Genomic DNA, 16,650 nt, shown 5'->3' with positions numbered 1-16,650 from the left:
TTTGGTTTGCCAGCTGGGAATCAGTTCTGTGTGTCAATGCAAATGAATGTTGGTTGATTTAAATTTCCATTTCTTATCCGTCAGTCTCCATCTTTCAATGACTCAATTAGGCTTTTAGTTCGCAGATTAGAATAGATTATAGTATGGAACGGACATGTGTATGCGCATGCCGGTGAGTGCGTGCACGTGTGAGTTCCAGTCCTTACCCTACTTCCCACTTAATGCTCGGAGGCATTCCAAGCATTGGCGTGGAGGAACGCGCACAGGAGTGGCACATCCTGATTGTATTTAAGTATCACTATGTGAGCGCACGCCAGAACGTGTTCCTAGCATCGCACTTATTTTTCTTATTTTATTTTTGTCTGTTATTGTTATTCTTTTAGAATGTGTACGTTTGGTTTATTTGAAATGTGATAATGTCAAGCTGTTGGTTGACCATTGGTGTCATCTATCTCGGTAGCGTCTTATTTGTCCTGTTATCGTGGGTAAAGAAAAAGCCTCTGCAGCCGATGCTGGCCAAAGGTGGCTGAGTACAGGACTCAGAGCTTCCTTCAAAGGACTGTTTGATGTGTTGTGATGTAGAGGCATGGCGCCCACTGATGTCAAGGAGTACATCATGGGAGAGGTTGATGTTATACAGATTTCACATGTTTACCAACATACCTATCTCTGGATTTAGCCCTCATACCCTCTGGTTTTTAATGGCGAGACGTTGGAAGAAAAACAACCTTGCTACTCCACTCTGGAGCGTTCCTTTTAGTTTACAAGATTACGTGGCAGTGGAGCCATTTTTCATTGTGATAGCCACCGATGCTTACCTCAGGAAAGTCTAGCCTAGTGGTTAGGCTGTTTGACTCCCAGCCAAGGGTTCTGGGTTGAAGCCCCACTGCCCACAGACCGCAGACTGCCGGTGGGCACACTTGAGCAGGATGGCCAACTTGTATCTGCTAAATGCATCCGCTAAATGGCTAAGTAATAAATTGTATGGGATTGTTTGTTCTTTGATTAAGCTATGTTGTTGTTGTTTGTTCAGCAACTCTTCAGGTCTGAATGTGTGTCATCACCAACAATACCATTAGATAACATGATTCTCACATGTAGTGAGTAAAAAAACTTGATCTGCACAACATAGCAAGATGGTTTTTACACTGTTACTGCACCGATATTTATAGATAAATACTCCTTAAACTGTGATTTCCCTTTAAACTGTCTTCAAGTTGTTAATAATGTATGATTTATTCCATTACACAATACAAAGTAAATATGCCCCAAGTATAATATCAGTACAATACAAGTATTATGTTGTTCACTTATGACCTAGATGTAACCCTAGTTAGCCAACCTTAGGACATTTTGCGAATGTGGTGATTTTATTTTGTGGTTTTCCCATTTCTTCAGAGCACAATGGCGGGTTCAGATCAGATGAGGAAAAAAGATTGGACAAAAATGGTGAACTGTGTCTAAAAGACCACAACATGTTGAGCAAATAGCATGTGCACATGCCTGTAGATCCTATACATGCTATATATTTTTTTAAGAGTTTAATCAGCTCAAAGGGGGCTATTGAATAACTCAATAATGGAAAAACCTGCTGAACTGTGGTCTGAGGCAATAACCTCCACCAAACAATGAAGGGGTAACCACGGCAACGTGAATATTGTCTTTTAAAGACTTGGCATGTACAGGTAATTAGGAATTGTTGTGGTTTGGCTTTCGGGGTGCTCAGAAGAAGAACATATTGGTTTCATTGGAAAGCTCGCTCCTTCTCCAGCTCCCCTTCATTGTTACTGCCGGTGTCCCCTCTGTCTTTGCCGCGTTGCGTCTCCACGCCGCTGTTCGAGACATGGTCATCTGTCACTGGAAATATAGACTCCTTGACTTTGTTTGATGGAACATAATCATTTATCCGCTGACCAACCCCTGGCTTCGGTCTGGCCGCAGCCAAATGTCTTCTAATCTCATGAGGGAGACGGGCTTTAAGGAACAGACTAATGTGTCGACGGTGAATTACTGGTTGTCAAAGGGCATCAAACACACTCCACACTTTATTTGAACCGCAGGCCGATATGGCCTGAGCTGTTTTCCATATGTAGGTAGGCTAGATTGTCCCTGCACACTTTTATGAGCATGTGTTTTTTTTTGTTTCTTCACAAAAAAGTATTAACCGCAAATCGACGTTCAGAAGTGGAATCTATTTATTGTTTGAAAGATGTTTGACATCTCTTGATATTAGCTAATACGTATTCTGGATCTGAGCATGTTGAACTTCATCAGGCTTAAGTTTGAGGATGTATTTTTCTCCAAGATCTTTGTCTCCAAAAAGTCCAGCTAAAATGATTGGGATTATTTGGGAGGTTTTTTTTACATATAATTGTAATTCCACAAGCATATGCGAGGCCATCTGAAAGTGATGTCTGGAAAAGGTATTTGAAATCACCCAAAAAAGCAGTTAGCAAGCTCATGGTGTGGAAGAAAAGCCAATGCAACACGTTCACCTAATGCGCCATGACATGTTGCCGGTCGAAGTAAAACATGTGACACTGTCAGATGCACACAAACACATCTACACGTGGACGTAATTACACCACAAATGTGCACTCTGCTCACACACACGCACAGGCTCATGCTCTGAGACTTGTCTGGGAGTCTGCTGTTCTCTGTACTGGCTCCTCTGAGACAGAGCGTGACATTTCACTAAGCCTGTAAGGGCACACACTAAAGCAGACGCACCCCTGGAGCCGGGAAGCGGCTGCCTCTGGAAAATCCAGGACATCACCTTGGACACTTCCTCTGTCCGTCTTCGTTAGGAGGCTGCAGTGGCGTCTGCTGTGGCCTTTTTAGGTGCCAGACGACAGAAGAAGACAAAACAATGACATGGAAGTGATAACTTGCCACTGTTATGTCTGTTATCCAAATAGACTTTATTCCCTTGAATCGAGCTGTGCGAGGCGTCCTGATAAGCGAGAAGGAGGAGACGGAGAAGACCAGAGACCAGGACACCACGGCTCAGCTAAATGGTAAGGCTGCACCAATTCCACTCTTTCTGAGTCCAAGAACGAATACAAGAACTGACATTTGGGTACTTGCCAGGACTGAGTACCGATAGGAGAACTTAAAGAGCCAATGAACCCACTGATTCAGTGGGAAATTTGAACACTAACACTTGAGGTATAAAAAAAGAGAGATACTTTTTTTGTGATCATCTTTTAGTACCTTCGTTGGGTATTAACGAATGAGCGATGTTGTATCCCACACACCGTAGCGATATACTATTTGTGTATACGGGAATCCTAACCCCCGAACACGCGGGTATTAAATAAATCGCTGCTCGGACGGATCTTCACCATCCAAAAACACTGTACACGTAAACAATACGTTTCTGAAAAGGCTAATCTTTCTCTCGGATGCTGCAGTCACTTTCGGCCCAGGCAGAGCTCCAAACGTCCGCCGGTTCCCCTTAGCTTTGAACCTTAAGCTGAGGAAGATAGAGGACTGATGATTGCACGATCCAGAGGGAGATGTATGGATAGATCTTTTTCTTATTTTCTCTTTCTATTTTATACCTCAGTCAGGTATAAAATACTTAGAAAGCCTCCGTCAAAGCCTTTTAATTTTTTCTATCACGTGCAAGGTTCAGGATCAAAGCACATCTCCTGTGTGTCTGAACCCCTTTCTCATAAAATAAGGATTAAATGAAACGCCATATTATCAGGTTAAAGGCATTGAGGTGTTTCCTTCTGCAAAGCTCTGACGTTTGCACTTTTTGCGATCAAAACCGCAGCTAATTCACACTTGTAAAACACAAGCCACCATGATAATAACAAACCATTAAAGATAAAACGTTTTGTCAGTTTCGTCAACACGGATTTCAAATAAATGGCACCTTCTGCACACGGGAGGCGGGAAAGGGAATACGCCAGCGGTGGCGGGCCGCGCTCCGAGAGAGGTGATCTCTGTCGACTGGAATGTCGGCAGCGGCGCGTTTGCTTGTGGTCACGAGTGTGTGCCGGTTGAGGTCGTCTTTCCGAGACACACTCTTTCGATTTCATTACAAATCCCCGGGCTCGAGGATCTCCTGGCATCCCGGGGAGTCTCGCTCTGTTCCAGAACTCCCGGTGCGAACCCCTGGTTCTAAACAAAATCATCCGCGAAGCTTTGCATGCATTAACGCGTTTCCTCTTTGGGGGTCACCGAGGTGGCTCGTGTGCGTGCTCCAGAAAGGCAACACCAGGCAGTATTATGCTAAACCTGCAATTTGTGACTGATGACTTGAGGCTCATAAAAGCTGAGGGGATGGGCGGCCATGGATCCTGGAGGAGTGTAATGCAAACACTTGAGCACATATGCAACCCGTGCCCAGATATGTATAGATATAGAGATTCACATAAAGTAACATTTTGTATTTGTGTGGACTGGGAGTATTGAATTAGCACAAGCTTTTCACATATAAGGGAGAAATGTGTGTGCATGGTTCTATAAACCAGTAGATTGCTTGCACATGCCTGAATATATCTGTATTTGTAAAGAATGGGGGGGGGGGGGGGGGGTTGGAAAGAACAGTGGATACCAATGGACTAGTTTAACATGGGCACATGTTAAACATGTGACCTTGTCACCCTTCTAACCTTGGATTACCCTCTTCAGACTGAGATATAGTTTCAAACCCAAAGGTGGAGAGGTCATCATAAGTCCATCCAGGCTTTATGAAAGTCGCTGTGTAGCCCGCGGCCAGTGCTCATTAGGCTTCCCGTTCCATTTTATTTTGGTTTAGGGCAGCGTAGCGTGTGTGATGATAAACCTGAACCCTCATAATGAGTGCGGTCGGAGCCAACGGTCTAAATGGGCTCCAGCCAGCGGCCCATCTCATCCAGACACGCGCTACCGTCTTCGTTAACCACAGCTCCCTCTCCGTTTTCGGGACGTTTTTCGGTAATGATGCCCGGTGCGGGAATAGGTCCAGCGGAAGAGGTAATTGCAAACAGGGATTTGTCTGAAAGCGGAGCCTATTAAAGACAACACGACCCCCACATATTTGAACGGAGTCCAGCGTGAATGAGCCCCAGTGATCCATCAGCGGAGCGGGGAGTGGACAGCGTGGAGCGTGGTGCTGATAGATGGCCGTGCGGAGTGCTGGTTTACAGCAACGCTGTGATCAACGATGTGCCACGCGCAGAGGTCCTCCAATAGGAGGGGGAGTGATCCAAGAAGGAACATCGTCTGGGAAGCTTTCTCCTTCTAGCCCCCCTCGCCCCGCTGCTTTGGCTTCTCCACAACTTGTATCTAATACCCTTCTTCATGAGGGAGTAGACACTACAGCCGGCATCTGTGTGGATCTCTGACTGTGAGACAGCCACTCTGCTCTGATGTGAACACACCGCACCATGGCTGTAAGAGTGACATCAACGCAGCACATTGTATGTTTGATAAGACGATGATCTTGTTGACCAGATTCCCATTGAAGAAGTCAGACAGTTACACGTGGGCACTTCAAACTTCACCGTGCCATCATATCGCTTACTTATAATCTGTTTATCGCCAGAAACCGCAATTCCATGGCCCTTCTCATCTTCAGCAAAGTTACTTTTACACAAATGAGAATCCATCAGATTATTCTGAATGCAACATCAGCCATTAGGAAAAATGCAACCACATACATTGTTTCATAACGAAATGAAAAGATGCTGCTCATCCAAACATGACCAAGCTGTGTTGCACAGATTAACACATGCACAGTGCACTGTACCTGCTGTTTCTTCCCTTGGTGAGGGATGTCGGTCATAACACATTCCTGTTTCACGATGGGACATGGGCCAGCTAGCCCATAGCTAGCTAACACCTCACTTGCATTGTCCTCTGTCATGTTTATTAGCAAACATATACACATTATTTACCCAAGGATCATAATGGCACATGGATTTATGAAATTGTCTGAGATGCTGATAAGTTCTTGAGCAATATGAAGGATAATGTTTGGGTTAGGGTTAGCTGTTGTCTAGTAACAGTGGGAATTCAGAAGATAGTTTGCAATATATGTGAATTTGAAAGGTTTAACAGAACAGAATGCAGTAGAAAGACATCCCTCATGCATTCCTGACAGTGCCAAAAACACCAGAAACTTCAGGTTGATTCTGGAATATACCAATACAAGTGCATGTCTGTAGTTGGCTGTATTACTATTATATAAGTCCAATTTGTGTGATCCAATGTAAGTGTCATTAGCCATTGTCAGTGTATCGAACGTTCAACATGTCTATGGTGTTGGTAATTCAGTTGGTTTTAGACATTGCCGTTGGGTGTCACTTACAATCCTGATTCAGTTGGAGGGTTTGAAAATAAGGATAAATGGATGGATGGAAGGATGAGTAGATAGATAGATGAATGGAGGAAGTCACTGATAATATTTTCCTACGATTAACATACCGTTCATTGCGTGAATTCCAGTTACATGAATATCAGGACAGTCTCCCAAGTTCACAAGGTGCATTTTATTCATTCTCTTATCACTCGTTCTTATCCCAAGTTTCATGTCAACTCTGGAATGTGCCTCTGCTTTTCTCACGCGTGATAAAGATCTCTTTATGTCCCTTTCTGTGTTGCAACTCAAGTTCATGGCAACGAAAACATGAGTAATAACTTTCCCATTGGATCAACTGTCGACCAAAAATACATTGTCCAGCTGCACACTAATCATAGAAAAGGATATGTTTCAGTTCGACCTGTTAAAACAGCTTTTCTTTCAAAAGCTATGGAGGTGAATAAAAAAATTATCGTTGTTTTGCAGTCAAAGTACCTAAATGTCGGCCTGTGTTTGCATAATTTCAATTTCACAGAATCCGGCATTAATCCGTTTTTCCATTTCACTTCATTTACGTGGTATTCCTTGGCAAAAAAGCTGCAGTTCTCCATAATGCTTGCATGTAAATACCGTGGTATGCCTTCATAGTGAGGCAACAGGACGGCCTGCAGCTGGTACATGTTTTGTTGACTGTCAAATGTTGGCTCGGTGAGGCCATTTCCAATACAAGTAGCAATTACAAGTTAGCCCATATCACATTTACCGTTTAGCTCTTGTCTGCCCTTTATTACCAACCAACTACCTAGACATGAGGTCATTGTTCCTCTCCCTGTGTTAATTCAAAACAAATGGAATACATGTATCCTTTCCCTGTGTTTAGTGGCTCACGAGATGTTTATGTATGTTTTTTAGGGGCCTCCTCACTTTTGCAAACAACCTCTTTGCTTTTAGATAATTGGGGCCTGCTGGAAAGAAACAGTATAGATGTGTGTATAATGATGCTATCCTTTCCATGGAAACCATTTATGATAAATCGTGTGTCCTACTTTCAAACCTATGGTATAAAGTAGCATACTAGATAGGATAGCTCCTTAGGCTAAGCTACCTCTGAGCAGACCCTTGCATCCTGGGCCCTGGAGCTAAGAAGGCTCAAGATCCTTCTGATTTCTACATGGAATCTGTTTCCATTTTGTAAAAGTACAGATTATATGTGTAATATGTCATCCGCACACACATACACATACACACGCACACACACACACACACACACACACACACACTTTATTAAACAGTGTATCTTCCTGGCTACTGAAAATGCCTTTTATATTAGGTTGATGGACACTAATAGCAGTAATAGACACACAGGATGTTCTTGTTCTAAGACAGGAACTTAAAACCGAGATTTTTATATAAATGTAAAGAAAGCCTTTTCTTTAGCATTGATGATTCTAGCAGACGATGGCCAAGCCAGTTTTTTGTAATCTGAATGGAAATCTGATTCGATTGGGACATCTATTTCTGTTTCATTTCATTAGATTCAACCAGATTGGGGGAATGAAATGAACAAACACAATGGTTGAAATCAAACATCCTACCTCTTGTTTGCCAATTTCTCGTTTGTATAAAAAAAAACGAGGTAGAGTATGATTTGATTCCAAATGCATAAGCTTTAGATGATGATTTTTTATTTTTTATTGTCGAAACAGCAACAACAGTCAGGAGGAAATTCCTTTCTGGGTTAAACGTCAGCGGTTTGTCAGCACTCGAGCACGGAAAGAGAGAATTAGGAAAGTTGGCGACGGCCATACGTGATATCATTATCCCACAGAAGATGCTAGCACAACACAAAATGATGTCATATAACTTTCGGACAGCTATCCGTGGAATGTTGTCTTTCCCAACAGGCGCGCAGGGTGAGCTTTCCTCGGATAGCCTTGAGACATGTTTGTTAAAGTTGGCCGTATCAACGTAAGCCTGCAAGATGCCTCCTGCTTCCAATCACCACTTTCCATAAAAAAACGAAAAACTAAATTCCTAACTGTCCTTTGATACATTTCCCAGGGTTTGCTCAACACTAGCGCGCTTTTCCAGCTCGGATCCTGTTTGTTACACGGGTCCATGAATCTTAGAAAAAGGATTTTTTTTTTTTTACACAAACAAATCGTACTGAATGAGATGTATCGATGTTCTGTCTAGAGCACAGAGCACCACCAGATTCCACATTGTTCTATTTAAATCCGTCTTTATGATGCATTATAATATACAATAAAAGATACAGGAAGATGCCTTTTTCCATCTTTGAATACAATGAAGCTCCTATGTGTTAATGTTATCTTAATCTGTTGTTTTATTTTAACCAATACTTTTGTGTAGATTGTCAGATGCCTGTAGCAGCTTTTGAGAATTGACAATGTGTGAACCAATGTCCCTCGTTCATCCCGACGAAAAATAAAAAGGTTGAAAGCTGATGGCAAAGATTGATCACTCCCTGCTAGAGTTTTTAATAACTCCTTATCAACCATAACAATAAAACCATGCTAATGTTGGTTTCCTGAAGTATTTAACATCCGGAAGGCCATTAAATAGCATGAGAAGCAGCAGATTTAAAGTCCATCCACACAGCCGAAAATGTAATTGACTATTGGAATGTATTGCCATCAGTCTCCTCATCTGCCATGTATTTTCTCAAATACTTCCTTCCAAGTTGTTTGTTAGCTTAGCTTGTTGACTCAGGATCCACTGTGCGATGCCTCAGTTGTGCATTCATTACTGGTAGAGAGATTGGTAGGAGAGATTTTCACTTATTTACTAATTTCCTTTGTGTAAAATGGGCCAAGAAAAAAATTGCAATGTGTTGCTTTTTCCAAGTCAAGGCTTAGTTTGTAAGCACACAGATACGGTACAAATAACGATGAACACACTTAACGATGATAAAGATGTCCTTTCTTTTTGCATTGTAAACGTAAAATAGACTTACAGATTTACTTTTAAGAAAGTACTCATACACACCATGTCCAACAGACACCCAGGTAGGACATGAAACTCGAATAATTTGAAACTTTAAAAACAGGAAGATAATACAGTAAAACAGTTCACTCTGTGCCGTCCACTGCAAGGTATCAGAAAAAAATCTCCCGCATTGCTCTTGTTATATCAACTGTGATATAGCAAATTACATATGTTCTTTCATCTGTAAAGGTGTTATCATTTTGCCTGTTTAAAGGCTATTGCACCTGCGATGGGTTCGTGGCTGTTTGCAGGTTGCCAGAGACAGCCTGATGTGTGCGTATGTTGGTGGTTTTGTATCTATATATAATTCCATTGCTGCTTGCTCAGTGCTGGAAAATGATCCTCAATTTGTATAATAAGATAAGTGGGAGGACAATAGTGGGGAGCCCAACATCTGGGGGCCTGATTGCAGTCCAATACCTGTGGGAGATTGGTTTTGCTGAGCTCTGTCAAATTCACCTGACACCCAGTTGTCAGTTTGTATTCAATTCTTCCATAGGCAAGGCAAGGCAGCTTTATTTATATAGCACTTTTCATACACAAGGCAGACTCAAAGTGCTTCACATATAAACATTGTCATACAATAAAATAAAATAATAGATAAGTAAAAAGAAACATATGCAAAGAAATGAGTCAAATAGAAAGTGCAATGTATTTAAGATCAACAGTCTCTCTGGTACCCACGTCGGGACTCCAACCTGACCTAAAGGAACTTGGTCCTTTCTCTGGGACTCCAACCTGGATTCTAGTCAATTTCTATTCTAGGACTCTAACACAGATTCTAGGACTCTAACCCAGACACACGTCAGGACTCTAACCACGAACCAAAGGCCTTATTCTTGGACTCCAACCCAGACAGACACCGGGACTCTAATCCAGACAGAACTCAGACCTTTCTCTGGGACTCCAACCCGACGTAAAGGAACTTGGTCCTTTCTCTGGGACTCCAACCCGACCTAAAGGAACTTGGTCCTTTCTCTGGGACTCCAACCCGACCTAAAGGAACTTGGTCCTTTCTCTGGGACTCCAACCCGACCTAAAGGAACTTGGTCCTTTCTCTGGGACTCCAACCCGACCTTAAGGATCTTGGTCCTTTCTCTGGGACTCCAACCCGACCTAAAGGAACGGTCCTTTCTCTGGGACTCCAACCCGACCTAAAGGAACTTGGTCCTTTCTCTGGGACTCCAACCCGACCTAAAGGAACTTGGTCCTTTCTCTGGGACTATAACCCGACATAAAGGAACTTGGTCCTTTCTCTGGGACTATAACCCGACCTAAAGGAACTTGGTCCTTTCTCTGGGACTCCAACCCGACCTAAAGGAACTTGGTCCTTTCTCTGGGAGTCCAACCCGATCTAAAGGAACTTGGTCCTTTCTCTGGGACTCCAACCCGACCTAAAGGAACTTGGTCCTTTCTCTGGGATTCCAACCCGACCTAAAGGAACTTGGTCCTTTCTCTGGGACTCCAACCCGACCTAAAGGAACTTGGTCCTTTCTCTGGGACTATAACCCGACCTAAAGGAACTTGGTCCTTTCTCTAGGACTCCAACCCGACCTAAAGGAACTTGGTCCTTTCTCTCGGACTCCAACCCGACCTAAAGGAACTTGGTCCTTTCTCTCGGACTCCAACCCAGATTCTAGGACTCTAACCCAGACAGAACTTGGGTCTCAAACCCTTATCCTTTCTCTCTGGTATCAGATCATGTATCTTTCTGGTAAAAATAGAAAATAAAGGGAAAGTTAAAATGGCATTTTAGCAATAAAATAGAAAATAAAGGCAAAGTTAAAAAGGTTTTTTAGAAAGTGCAATGTATTTAAGATTTAGCAGAAAGCTAAAGCAAACATAAAAGTCTTCAGTATTGTTTTAAAGGGGATCAGAGTTGGGGCAAGTCTTAAATCCTCAGGGAGTTTATTCCAGCTATTTGTTGCATAGTAACTAAAACCTGCTTTCCCATGTTTCGTGTTTACTCTGCGGATAATTAACAGATTGGTCTCAGAAGATCTTAGTGGTCTAGAAGGCTTATGTAGTGGAAGCATATCAGTTAAATATTTTGGGCCTAAACCATGTAGGGATTTATAGGTTAGCAACATGATTTTAAAATCAATTCTCTGACCTACAGGAAGCCAATGTAATCATTTAAAAATTGGTGTAATATGTTCAAATTATTTGGTCTTTGTTAGAACTCTAGCAGCGGCATTCTGAACAAGCTGAAGCTTCCTTAGTGTTTGTTTTGGGAGACCTGTATGGAGACCATTGCAGTAATCAAGCTTACTAGTGATAAAGGCATGTACATTTTTTGTAAGTCTTCGGTGGACATGAGCCCTCTAAGTCTTGCTACATTTTTAAGGTGATAATACGCAGATTTTGTAACTGATTTGATGTGACTGTCGAAATGTAAATCTGAATCCATGATAACCGCTAGATTTCTGCCTTTAATTTAGGTTTTCAGGGACAGAGAGTGAAGGTGTTGGGTTACTTTAAGCCTTTCCGTTTTTGCACCAAATACAATTATCTCAGTTTTGTCCTCATTTAGTTGAAGGAAATTTCGGCACATCCAGGAATTGGTGGAATTTGTGTTGTAGTGTTGGTCAGTCTGTCAACAGTTGCAAATAGGGTTTTTGCATTATTAGTATTGGTTTTAATGATATTGGAGAAAAATGTTTCTCTAGCACTTTTTAAGTCTAAATTGTAGTCATGGAGGCTCTCTTTATAGATATCATGGTGAATATGAAGTTTTGTTTTACGCCAGATGCGTTCAACCTTCCTGCATTCTTTTTTCTGTGCTGTTTCAGAAGCAGCTTTTCTCCAGGGTGCCTTATGCTTTCCAGAAATCATTTTAACCTTATAAGGTGCAATGACATCTATGACTTTCAATTTTTTTTTTAAGTTTTCTACAAGATTATCAGCAGAACATGGGTTGAGAGGTGGTAGCAAGGAGATGGCCTTTTTAAAAAGTACATTAGAAACTTCATTGATATACCGTTTTTTGACAGTAGCCATAGCCTTAGTTTTTAGCTTAGTTTTGCCACTCAAGCAGCTTATGAAGAAGCACCTTCTTCATAAGCTGTCATCCCACATCCATTTGTTCACTGCAATTCATGTTGGAAATGGTGGACAAACTAAACTAGAGCTATGGGCATGCCATCCTAAAGAATGTCTTTTCTATCTACTACCATTCCTAGATTTCACAAGATTTCAATTATTGCATCGGGGTGGATTGTCTTCCACGGTTCTCCACTGTTTAGTTTCCATCTGTATCCTGTTGGCTAAAGGCATCCATCTGATTGGACTTAGTACAAACAATGGCCACTCAAACACAACCAGAGTCCAAATCACACTGGTTATATTAAGCTTTAAAACCATTAAGAGGAAACCTAAAACTTTTCCACACAATTCCATCTGCACAAAGACAATTTCAACACCTACCAAAGTTTGCTGATTTAGCCCTTTGAATGTTCTTAAACTCACAAACCTTGTACCATGTGACCCTTTAGATTATGTTCTGTGTGATGCTGCTGCCTAATCCAATTGACACGATGCACCTTGTGTCCCAAGGACCCCGGCTGTCCGTGGGAAAAGAAGAGGCCTTTGAGATCTTCATGAGAGACCGCGAGGACCGCCTGACCATTGAGGACAACAAGGCGGTCCTGAAACAAAGGTAAGTGGGAAACAAAGACGTTGGGCTTCCCCCTCCTACTATATATATACAGTGGGGCAAAAAAGTATTTAGTCAGCCACCAATTGTGCAAGTTCTCCCACTTAAAAAGACGGGAGAGGCCTGTAATTTTCATCATAGGTAAACCTCAGCTATGAGAGACAAAATGAAAAAACAAAATCCAGAAAATCACATTGTCTGATTTTTTTAAGAATTTATTTGCAAATTATGGTGGAAAATAAGTATTTGGTAACCTACAAACCAGCAAGATTTCTGGCTGTCACAGACCTGTAACTTCTTCTTTAAGAGGCTCCTCTGTCCTCCACTCGTTACCTGTATTAATGGCACCTGTTTGAACTACTTATCAGTATAAAAGACACCTGTCCACAACCTCAAACAGTCACACTCCAAACTCCACTATGGCCAAGACCAAAGAGCTGTCAAAGGACACCAGAAACACAATTGTAGACCTGCACCAGGCTGGGAAGTCTGAATCTACAATAGGTAAGCAGCTTGGTGTGAAGAAATCAACTGTGGGAGCAATTATTAGGAAATGGAATACATACAAGACCACTGATAATCTCCCTCGATCTGGGGCTCCATGCAAGATCTCACCCTGTGGGGTCAAAATGATCACAAGAACGGTGAACAAAAATCCCAGAACCACACGGGGGGACCTAGTGAATGACCTCCAGAGAGCTGGGACAAAAGTAACAAAGGCTACCATCACTAACACACTACGCCGCCAGGGACTCAAATCCTGCAGTGCCATACGTGTCCCCCTGCTAAAGCCAGTGCATGTCCGGGCCCGTTTGAAGTTTGCTAGAGAGCATTTGGATGATCCAGAACAGGATTGGGAGAATGTCATATGGTCAGATGAAACCAAAATAGAACTTTTTGGTAAAAACTGATCCGTGTGACGGAAAGAATGAATGGGGCCATGTATCGTGAGATTTTGAGTGAAAACCTCCTTCCATCAGCAAGGGCACTGAAGATGAAACGTGGCTGGGTCTTTCAGCATGACAATGACCCCAAACACACCGCCCAGGCAACGAAGGAGTGGCTTCGTAAGAAGCATTTCAAGGTCCTGGAGTGGCCTAGCCAGTCTCCAGATCTCAACCCCATAGAAAATCTTTGGAGGGAGTTGAAAGTCTGTGTTGCCCAGCGAAGGCCCAAAAACATCACTGCTCTAGAGGAGATCTGCATGGAGGAATGGGGCAAAATACCAGCGGCAGTGTGTGAAAACCTTGTAAAGACTTACAGAAAACGTTTGACCTCTGTCATTGCCAACAAAGGGCATGTAACAAAGTATTGAGATGACCTTTTGTTTTTGACCAAATACTTATTTTCCACCATAATTTGCAAATAAATTCTTTAAAAATCAGACAATGTAATTTTCTAGATTTTTTTTTTTTCCTTTTGTCTCTCATAGCTGAGGTATACCTATGATGAAAATTACAGGCCTCTCTCATCTTTTTAAGTGGGAGAACTTGCACAATTGGTGGCTGACTAAATACTTTTTTGCCCCGCTGTACATATATATATATACATTTATTTATTTTTCAAACACGCAAGGACACACTGTACAAGCATCCTCTCAACACTCACTTGTTAAACGTGAACACTATACTCTCCAAGAGAGAATGTGGGGTGCTTGGAAGGAACACGGTGATTGAGCTCATTGCCATCGGCAACATCTGGACTGGTCGTCTTTGATGGAGCTCAGTGGACAAGGATCAGCAAAGGACCACGTTCAAGTCACAAAGCAGCCTCTGTTAAAATGCACCGCAGATATTCTAGACCTACCACTGAGAACACGAACAGCATCAAGTACGGCAGAAATAGCGAGGATTTAGAGAGGATTCACTGCTTTTCCGTGCCTTTTGAATTCATAGCTTGGGTCATAATCTATGATAAATTGTCTATGGAAAACTACCAATTTAGGAAAACTTGTTTTTCTGTTGTCTATTGATATGATTGTTATTTATGTATTTGTAATGCACAGGTATATTGAAGCCAAAGGACTCGGAGGGCAGGTTAATAAGACCAGGGACTCCATCAGTAAGTCATGGCTTTCAATTCCCATTATGTGCTTTCTTTTTGAATAATCTGCCACACCAGCATTCACAGCATATGAAATTAATATGCATTCTCACTTTGTTTACCGACACACGTGTGGGAATTTTGTAGTTGCATACTTGCAATAAAAGTAATATGATCCATAGACCCTTGCTGTCTCACACATAAACATTCATTGGAAAGGTACAAAAGCCTGTGAAAATGTGGCTTTATTATTGTTTTCCAAATGCTACTCTGTGTGAGAGCATTTCAACAATGCACTTGTCCCATGTCCAAGAGGGAATGCTTCCAAGTGTCTGGTTTAAGTTGCCATTCACACCCAGCGAGATGGGAAGGCATAAACTTTATTGTCATCATTACTGCCATCATCATTATCCTAATGGCAGGCCTCCTCTAATGCAACGCCTCCAGGGTCAACAGTGGTGCATTCATTAACATAAACGTCTTCCCATGAGTCTACAGAGACACGGTGTATTGCTGTCAGGCTCCCAGATTCCCCCTCCTCGAACCCTCTCAGGGGTAGAGGTGTTGGTCCATTGCAGCACGTTTTACCAATGGGGGTTTGTCCATGTCTGTCTGTGCACCCACCTACCCAGTTTTCAATTGGATGTATTTATTTATTTATCAGCAGTTTCAATGATCGAACCCATAAAGAATAAATAAATAAAATCACATCTGGCTATTGTCCCTGACAGGTTGTCTGGGAACGCTACATTTAGGCCTGGGCTGGTCCAGGGTTTAACTTGAGCATGTTCACACTTCTTACCTTCATGTTTCTGAATTGATTGACATGTCTGATGGATCTCTTCACGTGCTGTTACACCTTTGCATTGCCTATGCTCGCCTTGTTTGAATCAAAGCCACCTCTCATACGTCTCTTAGGTCCACCTGTTGCATCAAGCGTCTGCGAGGTAAAGGATCGATACGATGGATGCCTATAGTTTAGCCCCTCGAGCACAGCCGCGTCTTTAATCCTAACGTACTCCTGTCGAGGTTTGATCTGGTTTGCATTAACTATTGCAAGCTATATTTATAAAATTCCCTGGACTGTGGGCGTGTTTGTGGCTCATATCAAATTCCATTGAAATGAACTAGAGTTTGCCTCACACCAGTGACTGGCAACCACAGCAGCAGCAGCAGCCACCTCAAATCACACATGGCGGCTCGGTGTCATTCAGCCGTCGTCCTCTCCTGGGTGCCAGTATACACTGAGCAGCACGACTGGAACCCGCCGCCACCGGCGTTCCAGAGCCCTGTCTCTGAGCTGCTGCTGACACTGCGGTACAGTTGAGGTGTCTGTGTGTGTTTTTATTATTGCATCATTGATTCTTAAAAATAATATTTAAATATTGGCCAGACTATCGAGACTGTGTGTAGAAAAACTAGATTCCCCCCCAAACCCTGTTTCAAACCACGCTGAAAGCTTTTGTGCGTTTTGCTGGGGACCACGAATAGAAACGTCCAAAAATAACGGAGCCGCTGTATTATTCAACTTCTGAAGAGGGGAAAAGTATCCCGGAAAAACGAACATCACAAATTATTCTAAAGTTTTAGGGCATTTGAGCTGCAGCATTTTTCCGAGATGAGGGACGGCATTTATAATGGAAGGTAT

General features: G+C 42.4%; 1 protein-coding gene across 1 annotated transcript in view; it reads left to right on the top strand.

Annotated features, from left to right (window-relative positions):
* kif6 (kinesin family member 6) overlaps window positions 1-16,650 on the top strand; it is a gene marked incomplete at both ends in the record, with an annotated part of 56,607 nt that overhangs the window by 29,913 nt on the left and 10,044 nt on the right. Inside the window, 3 exons of the mRNA XM_079752295.1 lie at window positions 2,919-3,017; window positions 12,860-12,962; window positions 14,965-15,020. Coding sequence (XP_079608421.1) covers window positions 2,919-3,017; window positions 12,860-12,962; window positions 14,965-15,020 — 258 coding nt within the window. The remainder of the gene's footprint in view (window positions 1-2,918; window positions 3,018-12,859; window positions 12,963-14,964; window positions 15,021-16,650) is intronic.

The sequence above is a fragment of the Pollachius pollachius genome (assembly GCF_949987615.1).
Source record: "Pollachius pollachius genome assembly, chromosome: 15".
NCBI lineage: Eukaryota > Metazoa > Chordata > Actinopteri > Gadiformes > Gadidae > Pollachius > Pollachius pollachius.
This window is presented reverse-complemented; position numbering and strand designations above follow the sequence as displayed.